The 18,590-nt window shown below is 46.9% G+C and overlaps 6 protein-coding genes across 6 annotated transcripts; all 6 read right to left on the reverse strand.

Moving 5' to 3' along the window:
* Positions 1–1,539: 1,539 nt before the first annotated feature.
* TbgDal_VII610 (zinc finger protein, putative) lies at positions 1,540–3,018 on the reverse strand (the record flags this gene model as incomplete). Its single annotated transcript, XM_011776065.1, has 1 exon — positions 1,540–3,018. The coding sequence occupies one exon, from the start codon at positions 3,016–3,018 to the stop codon at positions 1,540–1,542; it is 1,479 nt and encodes a 492-aa protein (XP_011774367.1).
* Positions 3,019–4,845: 1,827 nt separating this feature from the next.
* On the reverse strand, positions 4,846–6,846 carry TbgDal_VII620 (hypothetical protein, conserved; the record flags this gene model as incomplete). The annotated part of the gene is made up of 1 exon (XM_011776066.1): positions 4,846–6,846. The coding sequence occupies one exon, from the start codon at positions 6,844–6,846 to the stop codon at positions 4,846–4,848; it is 2,001 nt and encodes a 666-aa protein (XP_011774368.1).
* Positions 6,847–7,262: 416 nt separating this feature from the next.
* On the reverse strand, positions 7,263–7,598 carry TbgDal_VII630 (hypothetical protein, unlikely; the record flags this gene model as incomplete). The annotated part of the gene is made up of 1 exon (XM_011776067.1): positions 7,263–7,598. One exon carries the CDS (start codon positions 7,596–7,598, stop codon positions 7,263–7,265), a length of 336 nt encoding a protein of 111 aa, XP_011774369.1.
* A 507-nt stretch (positions 7,599–8,105) lies between these two features.
* TbgDal_VII640 (heat shock 70 kDa protein, putative) lies at positions 8,106–9,665 on the reverse strand (the record flags this gene model as incomplete). The annotated part of the gene is made up of 1 exon (XM_011776068.1): positions 8,106–9,665. The coding sequence occupies one exon, from the start codon at positions 9,663–9,665 to the stop codon at positions 8,106–8,108; it is 1,560 nt and encodes a 519-aa protein (XP_011774370.1).
* A 987-nt stretch (positions 9,666–10,652) lies between these two features.
* Positions 10,653–16,028, reverse strand: TbgDal_VII650 (hypothetical protein, conserved; the record flags this gene model as incomplete). The annotated part of the gene is made up of 1 exon (XM_011776069.1): positions 10,653–16,028. The coding sequence occupies one exon, from the start codon at positions 16,026–16,028 to the stop codon at positions 10,653–10,655; it is 5,376 nt and encodes a 1,791-aa protein (XP_011774371.1).
* Positions 16,029–16,394: 366 nt separating this feature from the next.
* Positions 16,395–18,221, reverse strand: TbgDal_VII660 (hypothetical protein, conserved; the record flags this gene model as incomplete). The annotated part of the gene is made up of 1 exon (XM_011776070.1): positions 16,395–18,221. One exon carries the CDS (start codon positions 18,219–18,221, stop codon positions 16,395–16,397), a length of 1,827 nt encoding a protein of 608 aa, XP_011774372.1.
* Between the last annotated feature and the right edge of the window lie 369 nt (positions 18,222–18,590).

The raw sequence follows: 18,590 nt of genomic DNA on the forward strand, positions 1-18,590 counted from the left end.
AAAAAAAGCAAAGATGATGAGTTTGTAGTTGCTCGAAGGATTGTATGGTCCACAAGTGTATTTCAGATGCCCAAACCAGAATCCAAGGCAGAAGAGGAAGAGTATAATAATAATAATAATAATTAAAACGAAACAAAAGGAAAATGAACGGAAAGGGGGAAAAAACATACCTGGACGGCCGCTAACGAAGTTTTGAAAGGCACTGAACTGAATGTGCTAAACAAACAAACAAACAGTTTAGCAACAGCAATACATTCACACACTTAATAAATAAATTAATATATATACATATACATATATTATTGACTTACAAAGATACAGGGGGAAAAAAGAGGGGGGGAAATATAAAGGCAATTCATATGTTCGATGATCCAGACACATATACACACACAAACGCGAACAAAAAAAAAGAAAAATAGTCGCACGCTCAATAAATCGAAGGGAAGAGAAAAATACAGGGCGCGTGTAAAATGCCAAAGAAGCAGTCAAAAGGAATAAATAAATAAATTTAAAAAAAACACACAAACTACCGCTCAAATTCATACACCACTGATTTTTTTAAAAAAATTAAAAAAAACAAAAGTAACGACGATGAAACCCCGGAAGTGGGACGAAAGGAGGCATTTAAGGGGGATCACATCAGGTCAGTAGTGACTTTCCCATCAAACACATACAAACAAACAAACAAACACAAATAAACAAACAAAAAAAAGAGGGTGCGGAACGTTTAAAGGGGAGGACAAGTAATACAAAGATAATTTTAAGAAAATATGAACAAATAAGATACGAAAAAGAAACAAATGAAAGAAGAAATGAAAAAAAAACAGTGGCTAAACACTAACAAAAAGAAAGTAAGTAGAAATGAGTAAAGGAATCCCGTGAGGAAATCATGTTAAATAAACATGACTCCTTGCACGAAAAAGTAAAACAAGTCGAACTGCCACGAAAATAACAGTGGAAAAAAAAAGAAACCACAAAAAAAAACAACACGCCAGCAAAGAAAAAAAAAGGAGGATGTTCTTCTTACACTTTGTAATCGGTTTAATACACAGAAATAATAGCACAAATATTTAAAAAAAACAATATAAAAGTAAGAAGTAATGATAGAAAAGACATATCCAGTGGGACATAACCTTCGTGAGGTGATGCTTACCCTGAAGTTTACACCAATGGAGCGCAGCGGTGGTTACACGGCAAAAGTTTTCCCACAATTTGTTCGTACTATTTATTATTATTATTATTTTTTTTTTTTTTTTGAGGGAGAGGTAGGGGCCTTTCCGCCGCTTCTTTGCAACTCGGCTATCACTTCGATTGATATATACGTGTCAATGATTTAAGCCTTCCAATTTTTTTTTGTTTCTTCCCCCTTTTCTTTTCTTTTCTTTTCGCGTTCGTTCGTTCGTTCATTTGTTTCTTTTTTTTTATTTATTTATTTGTGCATGCGGGAGGGACTGGGAGAGGAGGAGGAGGGAAGGGATTTCATTTGGTATTATCTCTATTTTCCTAACCTTAAGTCTAACATACTCCCCCCTCCCCCCGTTACACATTCTGTTGTAACCAATCACGAACAATAACTTTGCCAACAACAAGCAGTAAGGCTCGATGTAATGCAGACGCCTGCTCCCTCACAGATGGATATCGCTGTTCTTCACTTTTGTGGCAATGCACATAAATTGGGCCGCTTCCAAATGTATAGGCGCCATCACTGCGGCATTTGCTCGTGTCCGCAGTGACGGGACTTCCTGGTGTTGAAGTTTCCTTATCACATGGTGTGTAATCAATTACAGCACAAATAGGCGTTGCTCCTCCAAATTGCTCAATTGTTTCCCACACGTAACGAATGCCATCCATCGACGTGCCGTGGGCCAACCAGTCGATTCCACGATTAAGACGCGAGACAACTCCCGAAGGGTTGAGTGTTGAATTCGCCGCGAAATATGATGGCTCGGATACCACACTTCCATTTCCTGTTGCAGGTGTGCCAAAGGGATCAAGTACAAAGCTACTTTCAGGAGTAATATCACTATATCGCGGAACGGGTCCAAGTTCCTCATCAGGAAGTATGACATACGCATCAGTACCAATTGTTTCCTGTTGTAAAACCTCACGGTTGAAACTCTGCTGTTGAGTAAGTCCAACAAGTCGAGTACGAACTCGCACATTACTTACAGTGCCTGCAAGCGTATCACCACCTTTACACTCTGGTATCAGAACTGGCACCTGCAATGTAACTCTGTGGTAACTCTTCCGAGGTGATTCCTCCAGGTTCATAATCCCTCGCCGGCGTTTCCAGCGGTGTGCTCCCGCTTCATCAAAACATAAGGTGGCCTCAAATGTACTTTGATCACTACTGTAAAGCGTAGAAATTGAGTCATTTGATGGACTGGGGTTGAGAGTTGCGCTATGACTTCGACCATCATGACACTCGTCTGTTGCATTGGGGACACCGGTACCTTCTCCGATAAGTCGCTCAAGTTCTTCAAAGACTGCCGACAACCCAACATAGTCACGCTTATCAAATAGAGATTTGCCACGCAGAGAAATAACATAAATCTTCCGCTCTCTGCCACTGCCGGGTAAAGTACATTTTATTGGATAAGACGGATGAGTTCTAGTGGGATCTGCGGCACTGCTGGATGGTTCTGTAAAGGCTTCTAAAAGTCTCCGCGCCTTCCAATGGCATTTTAAACACACACGCTGTAAAGCCGAGAGCCTCCCCATGAAAGTATTTATGAGACCCGCGAAAAGAGACGGGTTCCCACCACTTTGCGTTTCCTTTTCCTTTTCCTTTTCCTCCGGATTGTTGTCCACATGTGGATGATGTGGTTTTATTTCCTTCACTTGACAAACTTTATGCAACAGCTCGCGTGGAATGAAGGAGCCCGAGCAACAACCACAAAAGAGGCCCCCACAACATCGGCAGTGGTGCCGCCTGCTGAAGAAATCAAACGCTTGGGCACATTGTTGGCACTCTGCAGAAGTTTCGTCCGGTTTCCACCTGCAGTTCTTCTTTTGCATGCACACACACACAAAAAAAAAAACGACAACGCAAATGCAAATGCAAACTGCAAAATTTTTTTCTCTCGTCACTTTTATATATTTCCCTCCTTTGTCAGCGAATACGAGTCACCAACTCAGTGAGCGATGTCAGCAACAAATACGGCAACAAGTGAGTGAAAGAGAAAGGGATGGTGAGGTAAAAACTAAAATAAACTAAAAATAAAACAAGTTAAATAAATAAAATTAAGCGAGGATTTTGTCGCTTCCTTGGTGGAGAAAAACAAACAAAGGAACTCCACAAAAAAAATCACACTACCTCTTTTTCTTCCTTAACTTACGTTCCACTGTCGGCGTTTCTTTCTTTCTTTTTTTTTTTCTTTCTTCAATTGCACTCTATTTAATCTTTTTTCCACCCCTTTCCCGTGTGTTCAACTTGTGGTCAGCCGTTTACTTAACCCTTTAAAACATTTTAAAGACATGAAAAGAGTAAAGTCGGAGAAAAAAAGAGAGAGAGAGAAAGAGAGACGTTGATGCGAATGAAAGTGTCAGTTTTTATGTGTGCAACCACTGTTTCCTTCTATTTTTATGTTATCAAGAATGTTAGAAACACTAAATATGAATAAGGTTTGTAAAATAAGTAAAACATGACACAGAGAGATAACAAGTTATTGGAGTCCTCAGCTCACTGAAATGTCTACAATTTTCCTCTGCTTTTATCATTTATTCCATCAAGATGTCTACTTCATTTGTAATTCCTCTTATCCCTATGTGTCGAAACCAGCGGAATTTAAAATGAATGTTTATGTTTCTCATGCATAACTCAGACAATGTGATGTGAGGCAGGAACAGGCACAAAGGTACGGTACCGTCTGCAAGTGGTTAAACCCACAAAATACGTGAAGGAAAGAAATATAAATTTTTTATTTTTTATTGAAAGAGATAAATAACAAAAACGACAGCAACAACGGTGGCTCAGTTGTGGACCCCTACAAAAGGATACAGTAACGCGTCACCTCTCATATCCCCTAGTAATTGACACTGCAAATTATTAAACCATGTGTCAGGAAATGAAAGTCAATCCTCTTTTTTAAATTTCTTTTTTTTTCCCACCCGAAAAACACTCCAAAGGCGGAGGAATGTCATGAAATGTTTATTAAATAAACAATAAAAAGAAGCGAAACAACTGCCGCTCGCTCCCTCCGCAGTCTCGTAATCTCATCCCCTTCAAATACCCATTTGCACACATCGCTGTTCATTCACCGCGTGCGTAGAAACTATGGAATTGCCGTATAGCTTGTGATTCAACACACCGTTCACGTGTATGTTTGTTTGTTTACAAAAGGCAAAGGAGGAGAAAATGGCGCGGTCATCCATGAAAATGCCCCGACTTGAGTCCAAGAATAAACTGCTGACAGAGGAAAAGAACTAAATGCCCTAAACGCTTAACATATCTTTTATGTTCACTCCTTCGCTTGATCAACTAGCCTTCTTAAACTTGTGACCAATGAGCAACGCCCCGGACAAAGGGACGCCAGATGAAACGGTAAAAGGTAAGATAAATGAGCGGAAAAGATAAAAAGGGAATGATGAAATTGAAGTTTAAAGAAAATCATCAATGAAAATAAATACTTACCCACAAGGCAATACAAAGCCATGTGCCCCTTCACTATGTTATAACGGCGCGTATGTTCCTTTAACCGAGTCTTTAACACACAAACACACACATTATGACGGCTAAGTACTTCAATGCAGTCCTCTTTTTTTGGGGGGGGGGAATAAAAAGAAAAAAGGACTTAAGTTGTTATCTTCGGCGGCTCCGCATCTTATGGATTACGTTACGACCTATCATTTAGACGACACTCTCCGAAGCCGTTCCTCCAACGGTAGCCTTTCAAGTCTCTGTCGCTTGCGTGCGGCATGGATTACCTTATCTGTGCTGGTAAAGTTAGTGCGGCTATCTTTCTTTGCCTCATATAACGTCACACGCCGCGACACTCCCTCCTTTTCGCCTTCAGGACGTTGACGTCTGCGTCGTTGCTGCTTTCCACTACTCCGTACACCCTTAAGGTGTTTCTTTGCTTCGTTGACATCGTCCTCATTGTCCTCACCGCTATCATTATTACCACCACCATCGCTGCTGCCGCTTTCGTTCTCGCCAACATCCTCTGGAACAATAGAAAATAACTCCGATTCATATCGCTGCTTCCGTTCGCTTGCCTTTGCACGCCGCTCTTTTATCTGTTGCAGGAGCTTCGCGTATTCTGGGTTTGACGGATCTAACGCAAAAGGAGTTCCCCTACTTCCATTGAACGCCTTTTGGAATCGTGGATCAGCTTGAGCAGCAGCAAGCGCCTGATTCTTCAAAGTGGTTTTCCCATCAGTCATTGGACCACCGTTGGCACTGTCAGCATCGCCAACTAATTCATTGTCACCCGTTTCAGCAGCATTGGCATTGCGCTTAAATTTACTAATACGATCCTCCCAGCGTTTCTCAGTTTTGCGCCTCGAGTTCTCCTGCACATAGCGGCTGAACGCTCCAGGATCAACAACGGCCTTCAGCTCACGATACAAAGCATTTTCAATAAAGGCACCATGCATGACGGGGCGAACCTTTCCCCCTGCCAAATCATCTGCCGTCATGCCAAGGTTCTCCATTTCTTCCTTGGACACAAAAGTGTAATCGTCATAGACGGTTGTTATCTCCTTCTCCTCAAGTTCTTCAGTTAAAATCTCCAGAAATGAGGCCCACCGCGGTGCCACGCCAAGCTGCGGTATGAAATGTACCTGGACCCGAGGTGCATCACAGCAGATACAAATGACCCCACTATCACTGCACTCAAAAGGTTCCACAATGTTGTGTTGGCTGCGAAGGACACAAAAATCCGTAATATCCGCCGGTGCCTCAATGCTAGTGAAGTTGCTTCCATCCTTCTTGCTCCACACCTTTACCATACGCGTATCAGCGGAGAGCACGTGTGTCGCCTCTCCTGTTGCAGTGCTGCTACCTTGAAAGAAGTACGTTTTGACAATAGGCAATGAGTTCATGTGATCCTTTACAATTAGCGGCTTCTGCAGTCGGAGATCATACAAGAGCACCTGACCGGCTTCTGTCCCACAGCTAAACAGAAGGCCACGCTCATCATCTACGGCAATGTGGCGTAACTCACAACGTTCCTCAACACCTGATACGGCTCCGGTACCTGCAACTGTTAACCGCGCTGCACATGAAGCTGCACGGCTATCCCATGCCTCTACAACACCGTCCACACCGGCGCAAAGCACGAGGCCGTGGTTTTTAAATACCTCCACGTGATTCACACCATCGGCGCACTGAGTTTTGTAGCTCTCAACGAAGGAACCAGTTTCTAAACTGAGACGAAATAGTTCATGTGATGTACCACTCGACAACAACTCAGCTGTGTGGGGATTAAATGCCAAGCACCTCATCGTGTGTGGAACACGAACACGGTCAACGATAGCCGCAGAGTGGTGAATAGTAATTTGCCGCCCCTCTCCCCGCAGCGCAAACTTACGGAAATCAGGAGAGAGTGACACCCCACCAAGTATAGGCATGTCGGCGTTGAAACTATATTTCATGCTGAGTTGATTTACGTCAAAGCACTTTAATCGGGGCGGGTAGTCGCCAGCAGCGAATAGGTGCGTGCCATTTGCCGTTCGAAAGATTGTTCGCGCAAAGTGAGGAAATTCAAGGTCATGAATTAGTTCGACACGGTGCTCTCCCCCCGCGAGTCGCTTGTTTTTCCGTCGCTCCGCAATCCATTCCGGTAGAGACTTGCCGGCAGTGAGGTTGTAGGTTTTAACCTTGTTATGGAGCGATACCTGCATTTCAGCAACAAATATTTACTCAGTGCTGCCCAAGATGCAGGTAAATCCTTGCTTAAAACTTTCGACCTAACTCTTCAAAGTTCCTTCAGTCCCACGACCACAAGGGAAAACCGCAGCAGCAACAACACGACAGTCGCCGACAACACTATCAGATATGCTGCTATGCGAACAGTGGCGGTAAATACACAGTGGTTTTTAAGAACAAAAACAGAAAAAAAAAGACACAGATAAAAAAGGGAGAGAGAATGAGAGAGTTAGATTCCCACCAAGATATTAACTATGGTAACAACAACAACAATACATATATATATATATATGCACTAGGACCACAATTCACCCCATTACCCTATAGCCTACTCTCTTTTTTTTCTTTCGAATCCACACGATTAAGTTCTATAGGGAAACACACCTTGTGCTCATTGAGGCACCGTAACACAACGGACGCCCACACCAGTGCGCGACACATTCAAGAAAGAACGCATATGTATACATGTATATAACAGCGTTTCCACTCGCTCTTTCTCTCTCTCTCTGTCGCGCGTATATGTTGTAGCACTGTTAAAACAGAAGCCCGCAATGTGCGTTAGAACCACAGGGGAGTGGGAAGCATATCTTGACGGCACAAACATCCCTCGCAACGGTGTAGCAACAGAAGGTGACGGAGCAATCACATGCGTGGACAGAACAGGGCCTTCACTCCCTTCAACCCACCAATCTTCTCCGTAGCATTTTCTCGCATTCCCTACGAACATACAAACGAAGAGGAAGGGGCGTAAAAAAAAACAATGGAGAAAAACCAATAATATTCGTTTGGCCCGGTCACCAACAGTCTCTTTTTTTTTTCTTTGTTTGCTATTCGTTACGTCTGAAAACAATATTTCGCCTTTACGACAACTCGTTAAACAACAATTTGTGCCCTTAATTCAACACCACAGTGACATCGAGATATACCTCAAGTCACCTTATCGTTGGGGGTGCTCAAACATGAAAGCGCGTGCTGATTCGTCACAACAATAGCATTAGCCTAAAAATCTCAAACACGTTCTACATTATTTACCTCCCCTATTAATCTACTTAGTTCACGCACTCAGTGTCACCTTTCCCTTTACACCATTTAAGTACGTGCAACTAACGTACTATTATCATTTTCCCATTTGTTAAAACAAAAAAAAAGTCTCTTCCTTCGCTTCCACCAATTTTATTTCTTTCTATTCACAAACACAAAGAAATTAACCAAGGTCCAAATGCGTCACTGAAATTTAGTCAACATCATCGGGGACTGGAGCGTTTCCTTCGCCCTCTCCTGAAGGAGGTGCCGGAGGTGCCTGTTCCATTGCCCGCTTTACGTAATATGCGGAGAGAATGGGGTGCGCCACCTGCTCAATTTCTTTATTCTTGGCGTCATATTCCTCCTTTGTTGCATCACGATTCTCATCAAGCCAATTTACCACAGCATTCACAACGGTTTGGATCTTCTGCTGGTCTTCTTGACTAATGTTCTGCTGAACGTCGGGGTCGCTTAGCGTAGAGCGAAGCGAAAATGTGTAGTTCTCAACGGAATTGCGTGCTTCAATCTTTTCTGCGTTTGCTCGGTCCTCTTCCGCGAATTTTTCAGCCTCCGCAACCATTTTGTCAATCTGTTCGCGTGAGAGCCGACCCTTGTCATTCGATATGGTGATGGCTTGTGTTTTACCAGCCGTCTCTTCCACAGCGGTAACAACAAGAATGCCGTCAACGTTCACGTCGAAGCTCACGGTAATCCGCGGCTTGCCGCGGGGCGCAGGGGGAATGTCAGTGAGCGTAAATGTTCCTAAGCATTGGCATTGCGACACCAAGGGGCGCTCACCCTCGTAAACTTTGATTTCAACACTGCGTTGGTTGTCAGCGTTGGTGGAAAATGTTTGCGATTTTTGTGCGGGCACGCTGGTGTTGCGCGGAATGAGCACAGACATTACACCACCGGCAGTTTCAACACCCAGTGAAAGCGGAGTCACATCGACTAGGAGAAGGTCTTTCGTTTGCTTACTTTTGCCACCAGATACGATATGAGCTTGTACCGCGGCTCCATAAGCAACCGCCTCATCAGGGTTGATTGAACGGTTCGGCTCCTTGCCGTTGAAAAAGTTCTGCACCAACTGTTGCACGCGGGGAATGCGAGTTGATCCACCGACAAGAACCACATCGTCCACTGCCGATGCATCAACCTCGGCATCTTTCAGGACCTTCCTCACTGGCTCTAGGCAGCGCTCGAATTGGTCACGGCACATCTCCTCGAACCGAGCTCGCGTTATTTTGGAGAAAAAGTCAAACCCTTCATACAGTGCATCAATCTCAATGTTGGTGCTTGCTGAACTGGAAAGTGTTCGCTTCACCCGTTCGCATGCCGTACGCAAACGCCTCATCGCACGTGCGTTTCCACGCAAGTCCTTACCGGTGCGGGTTCTGAACTCAGTCGCGAAGTAATCCACAAGGCGGCTGTCAAAGTCTTCCCCACCAAGATGTGTGTCACCAGCAGTTGCCCTCACTTCAAATAAGCCACCGTCAATGTTTAGCAACGTCACGTCAAAAGTGCCACCTCCAAGATCAAAGATGAGCACCGTCTTCATTGCTCCTTCAGAACTTCTGTCCATGCCATACGCAATGGCTGCGGCTGTTGGTTCGTTAACGATGCGCAACACCTCAAGACCAGCAATTGATCCCGCGTCTTTTGTTGCTTGACGTTGCGAGTCGTTGAAATACGCAGGCACAGTCACGACGGCCTTTGATACCTTCTCGCCAAGGTAGGATTCCGCGATTTCCTTCATTTTCTGCAAAACCATCGCACTTATCTCTTCGGGGAAAAAGGTTCTCCTCTCACCTTGGTACTCTACCTCCACAACCGGTTTCCCTTCCTTCACAGTTACCTTAAAGGGCCAATGTTTCATGTCAGCTTGCAGGTCTGGGTCATCATATTTTCGGCCAATTATTCGCTTGGCATCAAACACCGTATTTGTTGGGTTCATGGCCACTTGATTCTTTGCGGCGTCGCCAACCAGTCGCTCAGTTTCACTGAAGGACACATAAGAAGGTGTTGTGCGGTTACCCTGATCGTTGGCGACAATTTCAACCTGATCATTTTTGAACACACCCACGCACGAGTAAGTTGTGCCAAGATCAATGCCGATCGCCGGAGCAGGCATACTTTCTTTTTCTTTGCTTATATTTTCCTAACAACACTCAAATAATAAAAAAAGAAAGAAGAAAAGAAGCGCATACACGTATATACAACACCTTCAGTTTCGCGCATCGTAATCGCCTTGGTTTCCCGCATGAGTTGTCGAAAGATTATCCTCGTATTAATTCCTTGTAGTCGCACTTTTTCTTGTTTATCTCCCCCTCCCAACTCTATGTTTATCTTTTGTTTTCACACTTATCCATGCCCTTGCAACGCCTAACCCGCTTCTTCACCGCGATAATTCAGCTCCACATTCTCAAACTAATACCCAACGGCAGAAAAAGCGGTATTGGTATGGGAAAAGAGGTAGTGTGAAATACACAAACGCTGTCGACCTCTTCGACATGGAGAGAAGCAAGGGTCCGGCTGAATCAAACGTGTTTACTAGCAAAAAAAAAGTATTACTTACACAGGAATATAAGGATGCCACAGCTTAATATGCGCTGCGATTAAGCCCGAAGTCATTTTGCATCGTGAAGGCGTCGCCTCATCCCTCATTCCTTCGGTCTCTATGTAAAATCGGTATGAAAAAAACTGCATATATATATATATATATATATATATATTATACTTATGTTTGAATGTATGGAATCTAAAGTGAAATGTTCACCGTACAAAGGGGGGCCTTCCGTCGTTGCTGAATGCTAAGTGTCACCCAATCCGATTTGAAGACACTCAACACCCCCACATGAGGCATGCCCCTAATAACGCTACCACTCATGTTACTGTCGCTGTCGCCAGATGACCCAAAGCCACCCGCTATTTTCCAAGCGTCTTTACCGCCTGCAACACGGGTTGACTGACCATCACATTTAATACTCTGCTGAAACGGATCCACACCCACGGCAGTCGAACGAGATTCACTTTTCTGAGCTACTTGTTGAAGCTCACCTCGCACTTTCCCCTGAGCTTCTTGCTTTGCCCTAACCAGTTGTTCCTTCGCATTTTGGAAAACCTTTACGATGCCGCCGCGTATCTCCCTAACAAGAGCGTCTTCTTGATGTGGTTCATCTATTAGAAGAATAATCTCTTTTGTTGGAAAGGCGTTTCCACATCCCACACCTCCCACAACTGCCTCTTCTGTTCCCTTTATTTGCACGAGAACGAAGTCGAGTAGTGTGTTTGGAGACTTCCGTGGGGGTATGTGGCACTTCTTTAACCCTGTGGCTTCGTTAGGCCGGTGAAGTTTCTTTCCTTCACTCCCGCTTTCCCCCAGTTGGAGTGCTGCAGTTCCTTCGTTACCAGTTTTCCAACACATTGCCCATTCCACAACACCTCCGCCGGTCTCGAGAACGTTCCGCATTGAGTGGGCCCTTGCGGTAACCGCTGGTGAAGCATCAGCTGCTACAATGACCAAAATAAAGTACTTATTTTCAAACAAGGGCTTCCCCGTGGCCTGCCGCTGTAGCCGCCTGTTGCGGCACTGCATGGCGAGCTGGCGAGTGCATCGTGGTGCATCCGGTGGGAGGAGCTCGGGGGTCCATTCGTGCATGGAGAGATCGTGGAGTGGCCCAAAACACTGACGGTTTTCACAATCTTCCAGAATCTTCGGGGTTACCACCCACAGCCCCGCAGCGATGGCTGCAAGGACACTTTCCCTCTGTGTTAGCTGGTGCGTTACCAAAATATCTGCCTCGCGAGTGCTGTGCACAAGTTGCACACGACTAATGACCTTTGTGGTCTCAGGTGCACAATGAAGATGCTGTTGTTGAGGGCATGCCGGGCCCATAATATCGGCAGCCTCATCCTGATCCCCATCACAGTTCCCGCGGGGGGCACGACTGTTCAGCTCGTCACAAAATGCGACGAAGCAATCCTTCCCCGGGACATCATGCGGAATATAAATGCGTGGAGCGTCGAAAATAATTTTTGAGTGTTGTTTCGACACAACACCAGCAGCCGCGGAGGGCAAAGCCAGTCGCTTATCAATAACAGCGTCACTGCTCCTACTTCCCTCGGGATCCCACAGCTGGGGCATCTCCTGAACTTCTCTGGAATACTTTCTACCAACGGAAGTCAGCGGGCCATGATCGACTACAGATCCACCATCACATGGTTTGTTGTGGCGGTTCTCGTCACCAGCTCTCAAGAGGTGACTATCAGCTGCCTTTCGTTCATTTTCTTCGTCGTCGCTAACGTCACCCAACAAAAGGGTGCGGCGAACGGGTGTGCACGCGTTCGCACTACTTGGGCTGTTATCCGCCATATTTTCCTCAAGTCTTGCTGGCGTGTTAGACTTCCCCCGTGATAAACCACATAGAAAGCCAATGGGGGGAAACGTCTCCTCATCTCCCACCAAAGCCGCTTTAACATGGGCAGAAGGCGATGCAAACCGGGGTGTGCTGGCACGTTGCTGCCCGGGGGTGCGCAATGTAGCCCGAGCTGGTGTAGCACCTGGCGTTGTAAAATCGAATTGGTAGTTGACAGCAAGTTGCGGTGACTGGAAAACCGGGCTGTGGCATGTTGCGCTACTGAATGGGAGTAGCGTCACGTCAGTTTCTCGTACTGGTGTAGCGGGTGGCGTCACGGCAGAGTAAACTAGGGGCCCACCAATGACGGTTTCACCTTCAACCGCCCTATTTTCCTTGTGTGGTTGCTGACGAGTGAGTGTCGTTGGTAAGGCAAAAGGTTTCTCATCAAGAAAAGTGCCCCATGCCACACTAGCCTCCAGCCATTCCAACCCGACTAATGAGACACGATCGGATGCAGCATACTGTACTAACCTTTGCGGTAGCAATTCCTGGTACACCTCACAAGGCCACGTGCTACCGCGGGAGAGTAGTGCATCCATACTTTTTCGCTCATCCACATCGCCCGTCCTAAAGCAGCAGCGAATGTCAGAAACTGCTGACGGGTCACCCCCCGCCACCTCGTCCACAACCTGGGGGATTTTAGAAAGAAAAATGGTTGCAACATCCACAAGCACAACATGCGTGACAGCTTCCAGCACCAACTTCTCCGCTCGGTGACCACATAGTTCGCTAACAGCAGCACCAAGGCAGTTCAAAAGTACCCGACGAAGCGCAGTCAGCGCCTCAAACCCCTGATCGTCAATAACGCATCCTTGTTGTCCTGATTTAGAGGGCATCAGACATAAAAAGTACACAGTCACACCGATGAGTGGAGCTTTTTCATTCCGGCGGCGGCCAAGCCACGGTGATGGTGCTAAGGGCATCCCTCCTTTGGTGGTGACATCACCACGGCGCAATAACTGCTGCCGTGCCAGTCGCTCCGCCTCTGTAGGTGTTGATCTATAAAAAAGAAAGCAACTTTTGGGTTGTAATAGGTGACGTGCCGCCAGCGAGCACAAAATGTAGTCTTGCGTGACGCTCGGAAGAAAGCGAAACGGGTGGCGAGCGGGGGCGGTATCTGCTTGCCGTTGGTTCCTTCCGAGCAGTAGCACATCGGAAGGTTTCTGATTTCCATGCGGCACGACATAAAAAACGTGATGAAATGGTCCCGCAGGTCTAGTACCATTTGAAGGGGTGTCAACGTTACCAGGTTTATCGGATCGGGCTAGCGTAGTTGTTTCGCCTGCTGCTCGAGAAACCTTCCTGTGTGAAAATGATCCCGCATCATGCGCACGGATCAGCTTCCTGTACGCTGATGTGAAGTAGTGAATCATCGATGTGATATTGTCCTCACGCGGTTCATTTTCCTTCACCCCAGTACATTCCTTTTCCCCTTCACCGGCACCGGCTCCTGTACGGGACAGCACCTTGACCCACTCGTTGAGGGATCTTTTTGTCCATTCACCTTTACCGTATTTGATCAGTGCGCGGACGATATTGAGATCAACGCGTGAAAAGTCGTTCTCAACGAAACAAAAGAAGGACTTCGTGAATACAGGACGGCACTCTTCGTCATCAGAAGAGCCCTTTAGCAGTACGTATAGCTCGTTGAATTTCTGCACCGCAAGACTTGCGTCCGCTTCGTAACGGTTCCTTGCATCATCAACTGACTTTGACGACGTTGTTACGGCTTTGTCGTGTTGGCGACCACCACTCTCAGCAGTTGTCGCTTGGTTATTTGTTGGGTTGTTTCTCGGTCGAGGTCGAAGAACGGCTCGATTCACCTTCCCTTGCTGAAGTTGCTGTTGTTGCCGATCAAAATCCATAAACGCTGCCATGTTCGTCAAGGGTTGAAGGCTGAACATACCAGTCGTCGGAAGTTTCTCCAAGGGAAGTGGAACCGGCTCAAATATTAAATCTTCCGCTTCATGAGCAGAAGAGGCACTCATCTGCGCTGCCACCTGACAACACTCTCGGAGCCAACCTACCGTTACAATGCGTTCTACCGGGATTCCATATGTCACACTCAGGTGGTCACGCAGCTGCGCAAGCAGCATGGCTTTCTGCTTTTGGTCCTCACTTGCGACCGCAGCCGTACGTGTTGCCTCTTTTATGTCTTCGTCCACCAGTTCGCTGCCTACCACGACCACATCTGTGAAGGGTGTGACAACGGGTGTGCGCAGAAAACGACAGCGTACGGCCATACGTGCACAATCCACTAACTGCGGCGGAGTACAACCTAATAGTGATATCTGCAGGAAAGGTCGACTATGTGTAAAGAATGTTTCACAAAAGTCAAATATGTCCTTGTCACCATTGCTCCGACTTGCCTCCAGAGAGGTAGAGCTAGTCATACAGTTTTGAAGTCGCACCTCACCGGTCATACCGCTGTTGGTTGGAATGGGATGAGGGTCAGCAACGGAAGAAAATGGATTCAGCGTTGCACCACTCGTTGAAAGGTGAAGCGGGGGCGGCGCATCCAGCACTGCGTTTTCATCCGCCATTGGAAAACCCGTTGCACAGCACTCACTTCCAGTGTGCGAAGTATTCCATGTTCCAAACAACTTCTGCGAAGTGCTCAAATGATGGCTACCCGCTGCTTGTCTTTCGGGGGACACTATTCTGATTGCACGCTGCGAATCATCACTAGACAAAGCACTATTGCATTCATCGCGGGCCCTCTTCCTGTACGGTTTGTTGTCGATATCCACCACTACATGTCCCGCGACGGATGTTGCTGCATTCCCTACGGAACCGGCAACCTGCGTATGCGGCACCACACCACCAACAACAGAGCTTGGTAGTGCACAAAGTTCGGCGATCGTCTCGAAGTCAGTACGAGATAAGCCAGCATCGCAACCGTTGGAGTTTCCACCCAAACAGGTGCTTTGCAGTGCAGCCAATGAAAGGAAACGCGTGTGCTCTACAACAGGGATATTGGTGGCCCACGCAAAACGAATTTTTTCTGGGAGAATCGGTCCGGCCGCAGCACCGTCACGCATTGCTGTTGAGGGACGACCGTGTTTCTGCTGTAATTGTTGGAACTGCTTCAACCAATCGGGGGAAACAAAAAGCATGGAAATACACGCCGAGAGTGTTCGACTAAAGGTTCCGCCATTACTTTCGATGATAGAAGTGAGAGCTCTTTCCTCGTCCACAGTCAACTGCGTTGCGCAGAAAACATAACCATGAAGAAGAGGCACACGACAGTCACTAATGGGAAGGCGGCCATGTGATTCCAACCACCGCAATGACACGACAGGTATCGACTGCTGCTCCGCTACAAGGCGTTTACGAGTAAGTCCTCGCCCAGCGACAAGAATGGTTGTCCGCTTTGTGATGCGCGTCTGCGTTTTTGCCCCAAGCGAAGAAGCGAGTTTCGTTACCTGGCGAAGTGACACTGCCCCACTCATCTCCCCGTTTGCGGGTGCTGCTGTTACAGTACTAAATGCATCGTCCTCGTCGACTTCATCGGAGAATCCAGAGAAACACACATAGTGACCAGAGAGAGCCATGTAAAATTGTCTATGGCCCTTCTCCGCTTTATGTTCTCCCCTGTCCTCCTTTTGATTTTGTTTTATTTTTTGGCAGGTGTCCTTTGGCCCTGAACAAGCACACGCGCGACTTTGCGAGAAAAAAAAGAAAGAAGGATTGCTGAAGCGATGCGGTTCCCCCATGTGCGAATAAAGTTATGTTACTCAACGTAAAAGATGATAGAGACGATCATATCACGCTGCAGTTGAAACTGTTCGCAGGTGGGTCATACTCATCAAATTTCATCAATAAACAAAAGCTGGGGGTTTTATTATTATTATGGAAAATTGAAAAGAAAACGTAAACAAATCGCGTGAAAGGAGGGCCTCTCGGATAACGGAACGTAGCACGCCTGGAAGAAAGGATTAGCCTCTCCTTGTCCACATGCATGGACATTTTTCTAATAAACGTGTATGATCACCCCCCCCCCTCGTTGCTGTTGGAGCTTATTGTTGGAAGGGATGGGAGGGGGGTCTCGCTCTTCCCATCAATCTATTCATACACCTCTATCAGTTTCTCGGTGGAATAAATATATCACCGTCGTCATCCTCGTCGTCACTACCGGTGAAATTGGTCACACTTACGTCTCGCCACATCTCAGGATCACTGATGCCTTCGTGAGAGGTGTTTGAAGTAAAGGCCGGCGGTGCATCATTCCCGGAAGCACGTCGATTGTTGTTGGTTCCATTAGCCACCGCCTCGTTGCTGTCTTCTTCACCAGTTTCTGAACTTGTCAGCTCAGCATCGTCGTTGATGTTTCCAACATTGCCATTATCAATAAAGATTCGATTATCCCGCCCTTGATCGTTGTAACGTTCCACATGTGCTCCAGAAGCCGAGAGTCTGACCGTTTCGGACGCTCCTAAGCCCCCGTGAGCGGCGAGCCCCAGTGTTTCACGGAACTCCCGGAGGCGCCTCATGTGTTGGTCTCTCTCCTCTTGTTTCATCAGTAATAGCTCCTTTTTTTCGGCCTCATCTCCTCCACGGGCCCACGCCGTTACAAGGCGCCGCTCACCGTCGAAAACTGGTCGGTCATCCAGATGAAACAATTTGCTGCAGCGCGCGAGTACGGTCTTTCGATACCGCGGAATGGTTCTCACGAGGGGATTACCAGACAGCTTCAAGGCCCTCAGACGATACACTCGCTCCAATACAAGAAGAACTGCCTCACCATCGGCAAGTTGGTTGTTGCTGAGGTCCAGTACCGAAAGGTTCTTGTAGCACAGTAGCTGAATTATGTCGTTCGCTGCGGTGAGATAATTACAAGCTAGATTTAGTGTACGGAGGGAACTACAGGGAGTGCGATACTCGTCAGGGACCTCACTAAGAGGTTTGCCATCTTCTAGCGGATCCAATGGTTTATGCGGACAGAAGGAGGCATATGCATCCAATCGTTTGCACCATGACTCCAAGTTCCCCTCCCTCCCGGGGTCATTAATTGCGTTTCCGACATCACAACCGTCACCGCTAACCTTTTCATTGATATGTATTCCTTCTTCTTGCGTTATTTCTGCACTGCCGGTGGCATCCTCGGTTATCTCGTCGGATTGCTGCTGCAACAACTTCCCCCCGATGGGAGAACTATTCAGTTCGCGCTGCATGCTCTTGGAGTTGGCCACAATAGCATTAGCCTTCGTGGTCAGCTCCTCCTCGTATTGCGCAGCCTTTTTATCGAAAGGCGCACAGGAGACTTCGACAGAGCGAATACAGTTGCTGGATAAGTTAACGGAGTCCAGAAACTGAAACGAACTTAAGTCTGGCATACGTCGCAATGCGTTGTTATGCAAATACAACTGGCGCAGCGTCGGGTAGAGAGATTGAAACACGTCCTTGGTGGCCCTTCCCGCGTTACATGACGACTTGATGGCAGTCGACTTAAAAGCAAGCGCCGCGGCGCCATCGGTTTTACTATTTATACCATATTCCGCCGACCTCACGCACCCTGCAGCACCCGAGGAATCCACCTGAGATCTTTCCAACCAGTCCGCACAGCAATCCAAGTGGGCACTTTTGGACATAACCTGTGTCGTGTCAGTAGCGCTCGCTTCCGTATACGCGTTCACCTCTTCTTCAGTTCCTGCACCCTGCCCCTCCGCCTGCACATTGCATGGTTGGCTATCTTTCCCGCAATGAATAACAGTGAAGGCATTGCCCTCCAACCAAAGCACCTTCACATCCGTGTAAGGATCAAAGGCACCCTCTTCAATACTATCAAATCCCTTATTGTGCAGGTAAAGCTTTTCGTTACATACTGGGTTGCGGTAAAATCCAGTCTTGACACAAATGCGCTTTATGACATCGGTTGTGATGGTTGTGGAGAGTGAATTTTCCATCATACTTCGGTTGCTCTTCCTACCGATGGCAAGGTTGTTAGGCTCCAACGGGAAGATGCACTCTTCCTATCACCCACTCCCCCTATATGTAGCGGCCGCTCCTTCACACTCGGTGAACGAAGAAAGCAGTGAATGGCTAAATAATAGTGATAATAGTCTTTCAAGTGGGTGCTAGTGATGCTATGGTAGTATCAGTACCTCAGTGTGTTAGCTTTTTTCTTTCTTTTTTTTAACCTTTTGGTATTGTGTGATCTAAATGTCTTCACGCTAGAGGGTTCTGCTCCCTCGTGTGTGTTTGGGCGGAGGAGCGAATCCAACGACGGTAACGCAACAGCGGCGGAGTAACGAGGCGATAGTCAAAATAAACAAAAG

The sequence above is a fragment of the Trypanosoma brucei genome, chromosome 7 (genome assembly GCF_000210295.1).
Source record: "Trypanosoma brucei gambiense DAL972 chromosome 7, complete sequence".
Classification (NCBI taxonomy): Eukaryota; Euglenozoa; class Kinetoplastea; order Trypanosomatida; family Trypanosomatidae; genus Trypanosoma; species Trypanosoma brucei.